The 16,024-nt window shown below is 45.8% G+C and overlaps 1 protein-coding gene across 5 annotated transcripts in view; it reads right to left on the bottom strand.

Annotated features, from left to right (window-relative positions):
- The window catches only part of LOC140409407 (BICD family-like cargo adapter 1), a 176,385-nt gene extending 161,135 nt beyond the window's left edge, over positions 1 to 15,250 (bottom strand). For all 5 annotated transcript variants that reach the window (XR_011940331.1, XM_072497851.1, XM_072497854.1 and 2 more), the window contains exon 1: positions 14,540 to 15,250. Coding sequence is in view for 4 of the 5 variants with exons in the window: in XM_072497851.1 (XP_072353952.1) it covers positions 14,540 to 14,872 (333 nt within the window). In the remaining variant the exon portion in view is untranslated. The remainder of the gene's footprint in view (positions 1 to 14,539) is intronic.
- Between the last annotated feature and the right edge of the window lie 774 nt (positions 15,251 to 16,024).

Below are 16,024 nucleotides of genomic sequence, written 5' to 3'. Positions count from 1 at the left end.
TCTCCAGTGAGAAAAGCTCTAGCTTCCTCAATCTTTCTTTACAAGACATGCCCTCCAGTCCAGGCAGCATCCTGGTAAATCTCCTCTGAACCCTCTCCAAAGCATCCACATTCTTCCTATAATGAGGCTACCAGAACTGGACAATATTCCACGTGTGGTCTATCTAGGGTTTTATTAAGCTGCAGAAAAACCTTGCGGCTCTTAAACTCAATCCCCCTGTTAATGAAAGCCGACACACCATACGCCTTCTTAACAACCCTATCAACCTGCGTGGCAAGTTTGAGGGATCTATGTACGTGGACCCCAAGATCCCGCTGTTCCTCCACACTTCCAAGAATCCTGCCTTTTACCCTGGATTCAGCATTCAAATTTGACCTTCCATAATGAATCACTTCACATTTATCCAGGTTGAACTCCATCTGCCACTTCTCAGCCCAGCTCTGCATCCTGTCAATATCCTCTTGTAACCTGCAACAGCCCTCAACACTATCTACAACTCCACCAACCATTGTGTCATAAGCAAACTTACTAACCCAGATTTCTACTTCCTCATCCAAGTCATTTATAAAAACCACAAATAGCAGAGGTCCCAGAACAGATCTCTGCGGGACACCACTGGTCACCGACCTCGAGGCGGAATATTTTCCATCCACTCCCACTCGCTGTCTTCTTTCGGCCAGCCAATTCTGTATCCAGACAGCCAAATCTCCCTGTATCCCATGCCCCCTAACTTTCTGAATGAGCCTACCATGGGGAGCCTTATCAAAAGTCTTATTGAAATCCATATACACCACATCCACTGCCCGACCTTCATCAATGTGTCTTGTCACATCCTCAAAGAATTCAATGAGGCTTGTGAGGCATGACCTGCCCCTCACAAAACCATGCTATCTTTAATCAAACTATGTTTTTCTAAATAATCATAAATCCTATCTCTCAGAATCCTTTCCAGTATTTTGCTCACCACAGACATAAGCCTGACTGGTCTGTAATTCCCAGGGACTTCCCTAGTCCCTTTCTTGAACAGGGAAACAACATTCTCCTCCCTCCAAACATCTGGTACTACTCCAGTGGAGTGAGGACGCAAAGATCATCACCAACGGCGCAGCAATCTCCTCCCTTGCTTCCTCTAGCAACCTTGGGTATATCCCGGCTGGCCCAGGGGACTTAACTATCCTGATGGTTTTCAAAGTTTCCAGCATATCCTCCTTCTTGCTATCAACCTGATTATATTAAACTGGTTCACGCTGTTCTCACGAGCAACAAGGTCCCTCTATCTAGTGAATACTGAAGGAAAATATTCACTGAGGGCCTCCCCAACGTCCTCAGACTCTAGGCACAAGTTCCCTCCCCTATCCTGGATCGACCCTACTCTCACTCTGATCATCCTCATATTTCTCAAATAAATGTAGAATACCTTGGGGTTTTCCCTAATCCTTCCAGCCAGGGCTTTTTCATGCCCCCTTATAGCTCTCCTAAGATGGCTGACCGCTTCAAATTCCTAGGTGTGGACATCATCAAAACTCTGTCCTGGTCCACCCACGTCGACATTACAACCAAAAAAGCACAACAGCGCCTAGATTTTTCAGGAAATTCATCATGTCCACATTGGCTCTTACCAATTTACACAGATGCACCATAGAAAGCATCCTATCAGGCTGCATCACAGCCTGGTATGGCAACTGCTCGGCCCAAAACCGCTAGAAACTACAGAGAGTCGTGACAGCCCAGTCCCTCACATGAACCCACCTCTCATGCATTGACTTGTCTGCACCTCCCGCTGCCTCGGGAGAGCAGGCAGCATAATCAAAGACCCCTCCCACCCGGCGTATTCACTCTTCCAACTTCTTCCATCAGGCAGGAGATACAAAAGTCTAAGAACACGCATTGACAGATTCAAAAACAGCTTCTTTCCCGCTGTTACCAGACTCCTAAACAACCCTCTTATGGACTGACCTGATCTCTTCACACATCTTCTCTACAGAGTAGTACTACCCTCCTGTATGCTTAACCTGGTGCCTGTGTCTATGTATTTACATGGTGTATTTTATGTTTGCCTTATGTATTTTCTTTTCATGTACGGAATGATCTGTCTGAACTGTACGCAGAAAAATACTTTTCATTGTACCTCGGTACACATGACAGTAAACAAATCCAATCCAAAAGTGCTCATTTCAGGCCGATGAGACCACGTATTTAGGTTTTGAAGTTGATGCAAAAGGCCTACATCCATTTGAGGACATGGTAAAAACAATAAAAGTGGTGAGAGAATCTAGAAACATGACTGAGTTGAAATCCCTTTTAGGGATGGTCAATTATTATGGCCGTTGTTTAGCCAATTTGTCAACAATTTTGGCATCCCGACAGCACCTGTTGAAGAAGCACCAACGATGGAAGTGGGAAGGTTCTCAGAGGAAATCTTTTGACCAAATGAAACAGACCCGATAATCATCGGCCTTTTGTCCACTTCAACCCAGACAAACCCATAATAGTGACGTGTGCTTTATTGCCTAATGTCATAGGGGAAGGGCGGTACTTTCCCATAAGATGGAAAATGTTGTGGAGCGGCCTGCCACCTTTGCTTATAGAACCTTTTTGGATGCCGAAAAGATGTATTCACAGATAGATACAAAGAGTTTGGCAGTCATTTATGCAGTCAAGAAATGCCATCAGTATGTTTAAGGCCACCACTTCACCATCATCTCGGACCATAAGCCACTACTTGTCCTTTTCCACAAGGGTAAACCAGTTCCGTCGATTGCATCAGCCAGAGTGCAAGGATGGGTATTACTGTTAGCTGTGTGTTGTTATGCGTTTCAATGCAGATACGCAGATACCAAATGATGCTTCCATCTCCACAGATGGTACCTGTGCCTCCCATTCCACAGGAGATTACCCTGGATCTGAATTTTATCAACACTTTGCCCATTTCATCAGCCCAATCATTTAAAAAAATAAATTTAGAGTATCCAATTATTTTTTTCCAATTAAAGGGCAATTTAGCATGTTCAATCCACCTAGCCTGCACATCTTTTGGGTTGTGGGGGCGAAACCCATGCAAACACGGGGAGAATGTGCAAACTCCACACAGACAGTGGCCCAGAGCCGAGATCGAACCTGGGACCTCGGCGCCGTGAGCCAGCAGGGCTAACCCACTGCGCCACCGTGCTGCCCTTGCCCAAATCATGACATGAAATGACAGGGACCATGTTTTATCAAAGGTAAAAAGAATGGTTCTCATAAGTCAGAGCAAGACAGGCCACTTGCAACATAAGGATGAAATTAGCTGTGAGGCCAGGGTTCTTTTGTGGGGGTGCAAAGTGATAATGCCACCCTAGGCATGAAAGCCACTTCTCCAGGAGTTACATGGTGTGCATCCTGACCAAACGAAGTTGAAGATCTTGGTCAGGAGCTACATTTGGTGGCCAGGGATAGACAAAGAAATAGACAGCGTCGTCAGCCGTGTTGTCATTGCCAGATGCAGCAGGCCCTTCCGCTCATAGCAAAACTACACCCTTGGGAGTGGCCAGGATGAGACGCCACACCAATTTTGTTGGCCCTTTTCTGGGAACGATGTTTTTATCATGTGTTGAACGACCTCGTCAGCCACGAAGCTGTGGCAAATGTTTGTAACATGACATTCTGAAGGTGATCCTTTCTGATAATGGCATTGCTTTTACAGCTGATGAGACACAACTCTTGATCAAACTTAACAGTATTTACGGCCTCCTACCACCCAGTTTCCAATGGGTTGGCAGAACGAACAGTGCAATCTTTCAAAGCTTCAATGAGGTACAGTCCAACAGACCACTGCTACTTTGCATGGCCCATTCTTTAGTCAGACAACACGACTCCACATGCGACCACCGGAGTCACTCCACCGAGTAGTTGATGGGTCAGCACCCGAGGTCCCACCTTGGTCTTGTTTTCCCGAATTTGACGGGGAGGGTGAAGGCTAAGCAAGCTTCTCACCACTGCTCTGCCAAGGGAGACAGGTCATACGAGTGGAGGATTTTGCTTTCGTCTGAAATTTCGGAGGGGTACCAGTTTGGGTACCCTAGAAGGTTATTGCAAAGAGCGGCCCAGTGTCATATGTCATCAGCCTTCAGGGCTGAAAAGTGCAAAGCATGTAGATTTAAGAAGGTGGGAAGCAAGGCGTGTGGACCCAGTAGTAGCTAGTGTACCAGCCACCGGGAGTCGGTGGAAATAGAGCCAAGGTGTTTCCAAGAGGAATCTTGTGTGCCAGCAGAAGGAGCTGAGGAGGGAGTCGGCACTGCCTCATCTTCGGAATCTGCAAGACTACCTGCCACTGATAGGGACTCTGATGGATGCCTCAAGTATGGAGGAATACCCGGTATGAGATGCGGCCCTCTGCAAGTGTTCAAACGTCCCCTGATAGGCTGACTTTATAAACTTTGCCCATTGGCTCCCTTACCGAGAATTTTTGTTTAACTGTACATAATTGTATCCAAGAGTTTTTGTTTTTGTAATTGTAAGGGAACTTAAGGGAGAGGAATGTAACAACATGGCCTCTTAAAGGGCTGATCTTTCATCGGCCATGACCCTCTCTGAGTCATTGGGAGCAGAGTGCAAAAACATGAGCCTATCTGGTGCCAGGGCATGGGCCGAGGGAGCGGGAGATCATCAGAATAAGCTTGGGAGTAGACGGAACCAGTCCTGTATTGAAGTTGTGTTGATCCGTAAATATAAATTTCCTCCTTTGTTAACAAATCACTGTTGTGATTTAACTCTGCCTCGTCCTGTTACCTCGTGCTACAACAACAATGAATAAAAAGAGCTGGAATTTTAGTCAGGACAGAGGACATGAAGAATTGAACTGGCAGAAATGGGAGGGAAATACTGAAAGATCTGGATTGTGGAAGCATTAAAACAGTTCTATAAGCAAATCAGCACACAGTAAAAATGAGGAATTTAATACAAACATAAATTGATTTTTTTTTGTTAAAAACTGGAAAATCCTAATAAAGGGCTAGATCCATTAATGCTCAAAATGTGAACAAAAATGGAACAATGGCAATTTGAGATCACAAGATTAGGCTTTGAAGGTCTAAAGGTTGATAGAATGAAGGCAAGATCAGGAGCTCCATTGCCTTGAGATTCTAGAAAGAATCGATGAGTCAGAGATGTTGTAAATTTGAATACCATCAGTATGTAGGGGAGAGATACCATGTGTAAAACACTAGAGAGCTTAGGAGGGACAAGAAAGAGAAGCTCAAGGGAATAATGATCATACAGGAATATTAATAATAGAAATTAGAAAGATATCTGTATCTAAACAAATATCTTAAGACTAGTTTACCATGTGATTATAGATTAGTCCGATCACTATCAGTATCAATACAATGTCACTCCCTGTAACCATCTGTATGATTGTCAGTGCCTCAGTAATTTATTCACAGCTTCTTTGTGTAGGAGGGTGGATGTTTCGTAAGGGCCCAAGAAAAGGTGAGAGCATTGAATATTTTTTTAAAATAAATTTAGAGTACCCAATTCAATTTTTTTCCAATTAATTTAGCATGTCCAATCCACCTACCCTGCACATCTCCGGGTTGTGGGGGTGAGACCCACGCAGATATAGCACTGAATAATGGAAAGAAAATTCTTCAATTTCACAAAAATTAGACAGCATAAACCCTAACTACTCTCAAAGTGTGGATCCCATCATGTTCTGCCAGCACAAGGGTGCATGAACACCAACCATCTCCAAAATATATGACCTTACAGCACTCTGCCAGTACATGGCAATTTGAACTATAACTATTCTCACAGTGCAATCTGCCGTACTATGGGATTATCTGCAAAATTTCCATTCACAAGGTCTCTTGGCATTAATATGGGACACAGCAACACTTAGCAGCCTTGACCAAAAAGATATTTTTCTAATCTTACAAACAATTTTATCATTTGGGTACTCTCAGAATAATTTGTTTTCCTGAAAACATAATCATCTGCGAGAGGAATGACTAACCCTCACTACTTCTAGTTACTATGGCAGCTGCTACTTTCTCTCACACCAAATAAGCAGGGAGGGCTTGAGACCACAGATTTAGCAAAGAAGAGGGGCAATCATACCAATTTAAAAACTGCATGTTGCCCCCTTCAATGATGTTCTCCAGCAAAACTCTTGCAGGACGTGAGAGCATGTACCTGAACTGTCCTCATAGCAAGGGTCCTGCAACATAGTCAATAAATAGGAATTTGAACTATTGCACTATCATCAGGAACATCACTTCAAACTACTCGCCATGCAGCTACAATCAAATGGAGCACAATCAGCTGAGTCATTCCCAACATCCTTTTAGAATTCTGTAAAAGTATGTTATTAGAATTTTCTATAAAAAAAAATAGGAAACAAATAATTATATTTCTGAATCTTTCACAGATAATCAAATACATTTATTTTCCCAATAATACAGAAAGCAATGCATGCATCCTCCATTTTGTATTACTTTGTAGCATCCTGTTTGACGAGGCCCAACGTAACATCCATACCCGGAGGCCATTTACAAAGTATTTTCTATTGCCAGAGAGGTGTCCCAAAGATTGAATGCAGTTTATGTTTTGCATGTATGGTATTGCAACATCTGAAGACAGGAACATCCCAATACTATTACACATGGAAAGATACTGTAGACGCAAGTTGTGCTGTTATCTTTGTTGGATTGAAACATGTGATGCATTTCCGGCACAGTTTGGATACACTGCACTAGATTGAGGATTCGAAGCATCACAACGCAATGTAACTTTCCACAGTGCTTGCCCTGAGGTCCCACTGAAAATACACAAGGATAGGGTGCCAAGTCCCCTTTGAAATGCCCTTTGGACATGCAAAACTGGTAAAATACTAAGATTCTGAGCTACTAAAAACTTTATAGCAGGGCTGTGACACACTGAGAACATTACATAAAGAATGGTACGAGTAGGGGCGGCACGTGGCACAGTGGTTAGCACTGGGACTACGGCGCTGAGGACCCGGGTTCAAATCCCGGCCCTGGGTCACTGTCCGTGTGGAGTTTGCACATTCTCCCTGTGTCTGCATGGGTTTCACCTCCACAACCCAAAGATGTGCAGGTTAGGTGGATTGGCCATGCTAAATTGCCCCTTAATTGGAAAAAAAAAAAAATAATAATAATTTGATACTCTAAATTTTTATTTTTTAAAAATGGTACGAGTTCTTTCACCCATTCACTATTCGACAGCTCAGTGATGGCATTTTCATTTGAGTCAGAGGTTATGGGTTCAAACCCCATTCCACGAAATTAAAGAATTAATCTAAGCATTCCAGTAGAGTACAAAACGGAGTTCGGGGAGGGGGGGGGGGGGGTCTTTAAATTGCACTTTAGACCTGAGCCAGGGGTGAAGGGTCACATGATAAAAGTGGAGGGTAGAGCTTCCAGGGTGCTGGTCAATATTTATCCCTCAAGCAACATCATGAAAAAAGATGATCTGGTCACTCATTGCTGGTTGTGGGATATTGATGCGCACAAATTGGTTGCCACATTTTCCAGCTTGACAACCACGATTATACTTCAAAAGTACTTTGTAGAAAGGTGCCATGGATACAAGTTCTTACTTTTTTTTTATAACAGCAAGTGAACTTAGAGCACATCACAGTATGTGATACCGACCCAACAGTTAAATTTTGCCACCATATCACTTAGAAATTCTGTACTATTTCCATGCTGCAGGAGATGTTTTTCCCCTTCACTTAGTGATTCCATAATGGCCATTCAGGAATTTCAGGTATTTATAGTTTGAACTATTGTGCAAACTCAGAAAAATGATCTTTCAATTTAATTTAATCGCACCACATAAGTGTGAGGCAATTAACAGCTCGAACTCAAGAGAATCTTTAAAAAAAACCTTGCCATTCAATGGCATTATCATCGCTGAATCCCCACTATCAACATCTTAGGGGTTACCATTGACTAGAAACTTAAGTGGTTACAAGAGGTCAGAGGCTGGGAATTGTGCAGCGAGTAACTTACCTCCTGACTCCCCAAAACCTGTCCACTATCTACAAGACACAAGTCAACAGCGTGATGGAATACTCTCCACTTGCCTGGATGAGTGTAACTCCAACAGCGCTCATGAAGCTGAACATCATAGATCATAGAATTATCAGTGCAGAAGGAGGCCACTCGGCCCGTCGAGTCTGCACCGGCTCTAGGAAAGAGCACCCTACCCAAGGTCAACACCTCCACCCTATCCCCATAACTCAGCAACCCCACCCAACACTAAGGGCAATTTTGGACACTAAGGGCAATTTATCATGGCCAATCCACCTAACCTGCACAGCTTTGGACTGTGGGAGGAAACCGGAGCACCCGGAGGAAACCCACACACACACGGGGAGGATGTGCAGACTCCGCACAGACAGTGACCCAAGCTGGAATCGAACCTGGGACCCTGGAGCTGTGAAGCAATAGTGCTATCCACAATGCTACCGTGCTGCCCTCATCATCAGGGACAAAGCAACTCATTTGACTGGCGCCTCATCCCGACTGATGTACAGTAGTAGAAGTGTGCACCCTCTACCAGATGCACTGCAGCAACTCACCAAGGCTTTTTCAACAGCACCTTCTACAGCCACGACCACCACCATATAGCAAGACAAGGGCAGCAGATGAATTGGAACACCACTGCCTTCAGATTCCTTTCCAAGCCACACACCATACTGAATCGGCACTATATCAGTTCCTTCCCTGTCAATAGGTTACAATCCAGAAACTCTTCTCGACAGCACCGGGTGTACCAAACAGATGGACTACAGCAGTTCACTACCATCTTCTCAAGGGCAATTTGGGATGAGCAACAAATTTTGAACTTGCCAGCAATGCTCACATCCCATGAAAGCATTAAAAACATCCTACTAAAAGGTTTGTGTTAAAGAGAATTAATTTCCCTTCTACCGTACCGTTTCCCCAAAAACTGTAGTTCAAGAGTACTCAAGAGCATCACTTGCAAATTGATACTGTGACTCTTGGCAACCACTTCAATTTCTTGCAACACTACTGGATTGCCACTGCAAATACAGCTGCTCATCTCAACCCAATGCACCCACCATCCATTTTGAGCAGCAGAGGTTTGAGGACATGCAGCTGAACGTCAAGGAGATCACATAAAACATTGAAGGCTGCTGCACTACCTACACCAGAGGATGTTTCAAGAAGGCAGCTCACCACCACCTCAAGGGCAATTAGAGATAGGCAATAAATGCTGGCGTAACCACCAATGCCCACATCCTATAAATGAATCCAAAGGAATTACTGGACTGGAGCAATCTGGGTTGAACAGCCAACTTAAATATTTATAAAATGTCCAAGTGTATTGAATAAAATATCTACAGAGGACAGTACACACAGCAAAGTGTAACACATAAAGAAACTGAACATGCTGTACACTCTCCACTTGGACTAAGACAAACTAAGTTTAAGATTTATAATGCACCTATTTGGACTGAACAAATGGACTGTACTGCTCATGTGGCACACACTTGGCCAAGAAATGGGAAAGACCGTTGAAAGGACGTTCATTTCAAATGTTAAGCAGGGAAAGGAGGGAGCAAGGCGATTCACCTGCCCCCTATTTTAATTCCTCACAGTATAACGGCTTTGCTGCTTGTAGGACTGGAAACCAGGCCCCATGAAGCCACATCTCAGTACACCCATAGTTTTTCATGATTCCAGACTGCATGTGTGATCTTTGACAAGGAGATAATTGATTTGGGAAAATTCACCAGACATTTGTTACTAAAATGGTCACGCCTTGCATCCTGTTTGGGACTGAGTAGCAAAAAGGGGCACTAAGCAGCACAGAAACTTATTGGGGCCAATTTTCCTCCTTTCCCCTGGCCTGAACTCAATCAAGCACAATGCACACCAGATGGGGCTCAAACTTGTCTGGGTTTGCAAGCCTAAGTCAGCCATGGCATTCTCCAGGAACATCTCTAATTAAGGAATTGTTGCCCAACTGTCAGAGGAAAATGTACCCGAGGACAGCTGCAATGCCACCACCTTCAGATATCTCTGTCCAAAAACAGCAACCAAAGGTTCTCCAGCCTTGATGATCCTTGATCCTCGTGGAGGGACCAAGGAATAGGAGTAGGCCATTAAGCATTTAAAGTCTGTTCCACCATTTAACACTATCATGGCAGAGTGGACACTTCAATGTCTTTTACATCCACTACCTCCATAATCCTTTATGTTATTGTTAACCAGAAATCTATCAATCCCCCCCCCACCAGTGTAAAGACATTTCTCAACTCGGTCTTAAGTGGCTTGCCTCTTATTTTGAAATTGTGACCTCTGGTCAAGGGAAGCATCTGTCCTTCACGTATTTTGTAGGTTTCAATGAAGTCACCCTCATTCATCGAATGTGATAATGACGAGAGAATACAGGCCCAATTTCCCCAACTTCTCTTCATAAGACAGTCCCACCAGCCCCAGAACAAGTATTGTGGATCTTGGTTGCACTCCCTCTATGGCAATAATATCCTTGCTGGAAGGAGATAGCTCTCAGATTCACCACCCTTAGGTTGTGCACAACTTAAGACAGTACTGCTGCATTTGTGCTAAGCAGAGGCTCAGGAAAATGAGACTGCTGATAAGGTGAAATTGGAATTAGCATTAATATTTGAATGCTTCTGCCTACCCATGCCATTAAAAAGCAGGCAAGTCAAAATTTCTTCCATCATTGTGTTGAATTCAAACCAATGCCACCCGCTTCAGCTCCCACCAGCAACTAGATACCCGAGCCTGGACTACCTCAACCTCGCTGGATCACACCTCGTGACGAAGTGCAGAATCCTAGTATTGTATAATCAATCCCAGCCTTCTGCAACTTTTTTTTGTCAGAATAACAGCCTTCACCTCGCACAATAGCTCATGTAGGAGGCAACATCTGTTGTCTGTACCGGTGCATTGTTCCAGATTCCCAACCTCTCGGACTTCATCAATCTTTCCTAGCTCCCTGTGCCTCAATGAATAAATGTAAATAAACTCCTTCCCAACTCCAGTGCTCTTACATCCTCTCCTACCCCTATATCCATCTGTGCATTCCCAGCCTCTACGCTTCCTATTCCAGTACAACCTTCATTCCATACGCAAGCATTATTAGCAACTGCTCTTTCAATCACTATCCCACTGTCTTTTGGATTATATTCACTGAATCTCTCCACGCTTTCCTAAGCTTCCCAAGGATCTGCCTTTGTCTCTCCAACTTTTACTTTGCTCTTCTGACTTTTGCCAACTTTTCTTTTGGTTCGGAGTGAGAGACATCATACAGCATGGAGTGCAAGAGAAAGACAACTTGCCACCTTTGGTCAAAGAGGAATATACTCTGCATCCTTCCTTTTATAAGAACATACGAATTAGGAGCAGGAGTAGGCCATCTGGCCCTTCGAGCCTGCTCCGCCATTCAATGAGACCATGGTTGATCTTTTGTGGACTCAGCTCCACTTTCCCGACCGAACACGACAACCTTTTATTCCATAGATTCACAACGCTTTGGGTGAAGAAGTTCCTCCTAAGGTCAGACTAAAATCTACTTCCCCTTATCTTGAGGCAATGCCCCCTGGTTCTGCTTTCACCAGCCAGTGGAAACAACCTGCCCGCATCGATCCTATCTATTCCCATCATAATTTTATATATTTCTAGAAGATACCCCCCCCGCATCCTTCTAAATTCCAACGAGTACAGTCCCAGTCTACTCAACCTCTCCTTGTAATCCAACCCCCTTTACTCTGGGATTAACCCAGTGAATCTCCTCTGCACACCCTCCAGCGCCTTACGTCCTTTCTCAGGTAAGGAGACAAAAACTGAACACAATACTCCAGGTGTGGCCTCACTAACACCTTATACAATTGCAGCATAACCTACCTAGTCTTAAACTCCATCCCTCTAGCAATGAAGGACAAAACTCCATTTGCCCTCTTAATCACCTGTTGCACCTGTAAACCAACTTTTTGCGACTCATGCACTCGGACACCCAGGTCCCTCTGCACAGCAACATGTTTTTAATATTATATAATTTAAATAATAATCCCTTTTGCTGTTATTCCTACCAAAATGGATAACCTCACATTTATCAACATTGTATTCCATCTGTCAGTCCCTAGCCCAGTCACTTAAACTATCCAAATCCCTCTGCAGACTTCCAGTATCCTCTGCAGTTTTTGAGTTACCACTCATCTTAGTGTCGTCTGCAAACTTGGACACATTGCACTTGGTCCCAACTCCAAATCATTTATGTAAATTGTGAACAATTGTGGGCCCAACACTGATCCCTGAGGGACACAACTAGCTACTAATTGCCAACCAGAGAAACACCCATTAATCCCCACTCTTTGCTTTCTATTAATTAACCAATCCTCTATCCATGCTACTACTTTACCCTTAATACCATGCATCTTTATCTTGTGCAGCAACCTCTTGTGTAGCACCTTGTCAAAAGCTTTCTGGAAATCCAGATATACCACATCCATTGGCTCCCCGTTGTCTACCGCACTGGTAACGTCCCAAAAGAATTCCACTAAATTAGTTAGGCATGAACTGCCTTTATGAACCCATGCTGCGTCTGTCCAATGGGACAATTTCCATCCAAATGCCTCGCTATTTCTTCCTTGATGATAAGATTCCAGCATGTTCCCTACTACCGAAGTTAAGCTCACTGGCCTACAATATATTTTATTTGCACAGAAGAGGGGAAGGAGGTCTTGCTGAAAAATAAACACCCAAGTAGCATTGAGACTGTTGAACACCCTGACCAAACGGAAAAGGGAGGTGATGGGTGTTATAGTGGCCTATTTTCATGACGTGCAACATCCTTGATGTATTTGTACTCAAAATCAAGAAAACTCTTTTTCAAACAAGGAACCCTTTATTGCATATCAGTGTCCTAGTGCATGAGCAGCAGTCCTGTACGTTCTGGAGCAGGAAGAGATAAGCTTGACTGGAGAGGTGCACTGAACCAATTTGTAGAAATTATGAGGCACATCCATTTTGCTTATTTGATACAAATTAAAGCAATGTATCAGGACCCTAGAAAATTTTATGTAACATTACTCTGGAACTGCTTGACCACCATCGTCACAGCCTCAGGAGCTGATTCAGTAGAGAAACTGCCCATTCCGCAAAAGTCATCAAGCAGTAAAGTGCCCTAAAGTTACAGATCAGCATTATAATATTGGTAGTTCAAACACGTCTAAAACACTTCAGTAAGTTCCAGCTTGAAAAAGGTCACGAGTCATCAATGAATGTGTTCTTCCAAATGGCATTGAGTTTAAGATCAATCCCATGCCTCAAAGTACAAGAGACCCAATCAAGCTCACTGGGTTAAGATTGTGCTTAACAGATTATAACATATTAACTACTGTTAAAGTCAGGCATCTCAATATATACAGCCCATCATTCAATGACATTCACGAGAATAATTAGTGAAAAACTTGTGACATTATAACACTTCCAGGTTAGAGATTTTGAAGTGGCACCTTTCTTTTTGCCGTTCTTGAATCAGGTATATACAGTGAGACTCTGGGGTAATCTAGTGGCGTGAAGTACAGTGAGATTCTGGGGTAATCTAGTGGCATATCATCAGTGCACTGTTGTAACTATGCGAGATCGGATGGGCAACGATGACATAGAATGGAATAGGATAGCATGAAATGGCAAAATTAGACTATAGGAGGGCACTAAAGTTATGAAATTGGAGCCAGAGGTATGAGACGCAGTAAAATGAGGGTAAAGTTAGGATGAAATGGAATCGCATGAGATGGCAGAAGTGGCAAAATGCTTCCAGAAGAGGGATTCCTTGCATGGGGTGTTGTGGGTTGAAAGGGATGGGGGTTGAAAGGGAAGCGGGTGATTAGGGGGAATCTTGGGCGGGGGTAGGAGGAAACTTGGGCAGTGGGAAACTTGGGCGGGGGGTAGGGGGAAACTTGGGCGGGGGGTAGGGGGAAACTTGGGCGGGGGGTAGGGGGAAACTTGGGCGGGGGGTAGGGGGAAACTTGGGCGGGGGGTAGGGGGAAACTTGGGCGGGGGGTAGGGGGAAACTTGGGCGGGGGGTAGGGGGAAACTTGGGCGGGGGGTAGGGGGAAACTTGGGCGGGGTAGGGGGAAACTTGGGCGGGGTAGGGGGGAAACCTGGGGGGGTAGGGGGGAAACCTGGGGGGGTAGGGGGGAAACCTGGGGGGGTAGGGGGGAAACCTGGGGGGGTAGGGGGGAAACCTGGGGGGGTAGGGGGGAAACCTGGGGGGGTAGGGGGGAAACCTGGGGGGGTAGGGGGGAAACCTGGGGGGGGTAGGGGGAAACCTGGGGGGGGTAGGGGGAAACCTGGGGGGGGTAGGGGGAAACCTGGGGGGGGTAGGGGGAAACCTGGGGGGGTAGGGGGAAACCTGGGGGGGTAGGGGGAAACCTGGGGGGGTAGGGGGAAACCTGGGGGGGGACATGGGGGAGGAAGGTATTGAGAGGGGCTGAGCTACAATAAACGATCTCCAGGGAGAAATGGTCAGCGGGGTTTACCTCCAGCTTGTCGGTGAGCTCTCTCTGCATCAGCTCGAACTGGTTGCTCAGCTCCTGATTTCTCTCCAGTAAAGCTTTGCCCAGCTTGGCCGCCAGGATCAGGTCACTGTCCTTCTGCCGGAGCTGAGACAGCAGCTCCTCGATGCCGGGCTGAGCGGCGTCCTCCTCGCCGGCATCTTCTGGCCGCTCGGCCATGGGGAAATGTTCATCGAACAGGAGACCGGGGACAGGGGAAGGGAGGCTGAGGAGTGGCGGCCCCGGCCGCTCGGCTTCGTCTCCCGGGTACGGGGGCTCTTCGCTGTGCGGGAACTCGTGGAGCCACAGGGCGGCCATGGGCTCGGCTTGTTGCTGTGGGGACGGGGAGGAAGGGAAGGGGGGTGGGTGGGGTAGGGAGAGGGCGGCCTCGGCTCTTAACGCGATCGGCTCCGATCCCGGCTCAGCGCCCGGATTGCACCGAGTCCCATCGACCTGCCTCCCGCGCCCTGCTCGGGATCGGGCTGGCGGGGCCCAGCTCTCGGGGTCCGGCTGGCGAGGTCGCGGCAGGGTCGGGCTGCTGCCCCGGGGCACAGGTGCTCTTGTCCGGCTCTGCTGCTCACTTGCCTGCTGCTGCCCCGCTCCGCCGGGGACGGTGAGCCCATACTTCACAGGGATGCAGCTGGAGACATGATGCTGCGGATTGCGAGCAAAGACTCCAACTGCTACCCAAGCCGTCCACACCCCTCTGACGGAATCTGACACCTGCACCGCTACAAGGCGCTCATTGGCAGAGAGCAAGTGTCCCCATCCCGAGCAGCCAGACAGGGAGGGACTGGGATAGGTAAATAGAGGACAGGAGGCAACCAGAGCGACAGAAATGTGCAGGGGTACCGGAGAGAAACGGGGAACACGAGTTCAATGTTTCGTGAGAAATGAAGCGCAGGGTGGGAATGTTTGGCAATCGGGATAACTGCAGGGAGACAGAAATAAACGAGGGAGGAAGCTGGAGATAAATACAGGGAAATTGTGTTGTGGATGGAGGGGCAGATCAAAAATACAAGGGGAGATGCAACGCGATATCATTCTCGAGAGATACATGCGGATTAGATGGGGAGAAGTAAAGGGAATGAACCCGTGCTAAAGAAAGAGAAGGAAATATAAGCGGAGGTGGTGATAAATCGTGTATAAATACACAGAGAGAGAGAATTAGATAGATGCAGGTTGGGAGAAAGTGAGAAGTAAATATAGGGGTTGAGAGCTTGATAAAGAGAAAAAAAGACACGGAATAAAATAAAAGAGGAGGCGGAGGAGATAAATAAGGAGAGTAGAAAATACAGAAAGAATCAGAGTTAAATGTGGGGAAGGATAAGACCAATTCAAATCGAGAAAGACAGAATCACAGAGGGAGAGAAGTACGGGAGAGCTGATCAAAGTGAAAGATAATTAGAGAACAACCAAGAAAGTGAGGAATAAACATAGGCAACGAGTGTGAGATAGCTCCCTGGAGAA

Source organism: Scyliorhinus torazame, chromosome 1 (assembly GCF_047496885.1).
Source record: "Scyliorhinus torazame isolate Kashiwa2021f chromosome 1, sScyTor2.1, whole genome shotgun sequence".
In the NCBI taxonomy this organism is placed as follows: Eukaryota; Metazoa; Chordata; class Chondrichthyes; order Carcharhiniformes; family Scyliorhinidae; genus Scyliorhinus; species Scyliorhinus torazame.
This window is presented reverse-complemented; position numbering and strand designations above follow the sequence as displayed.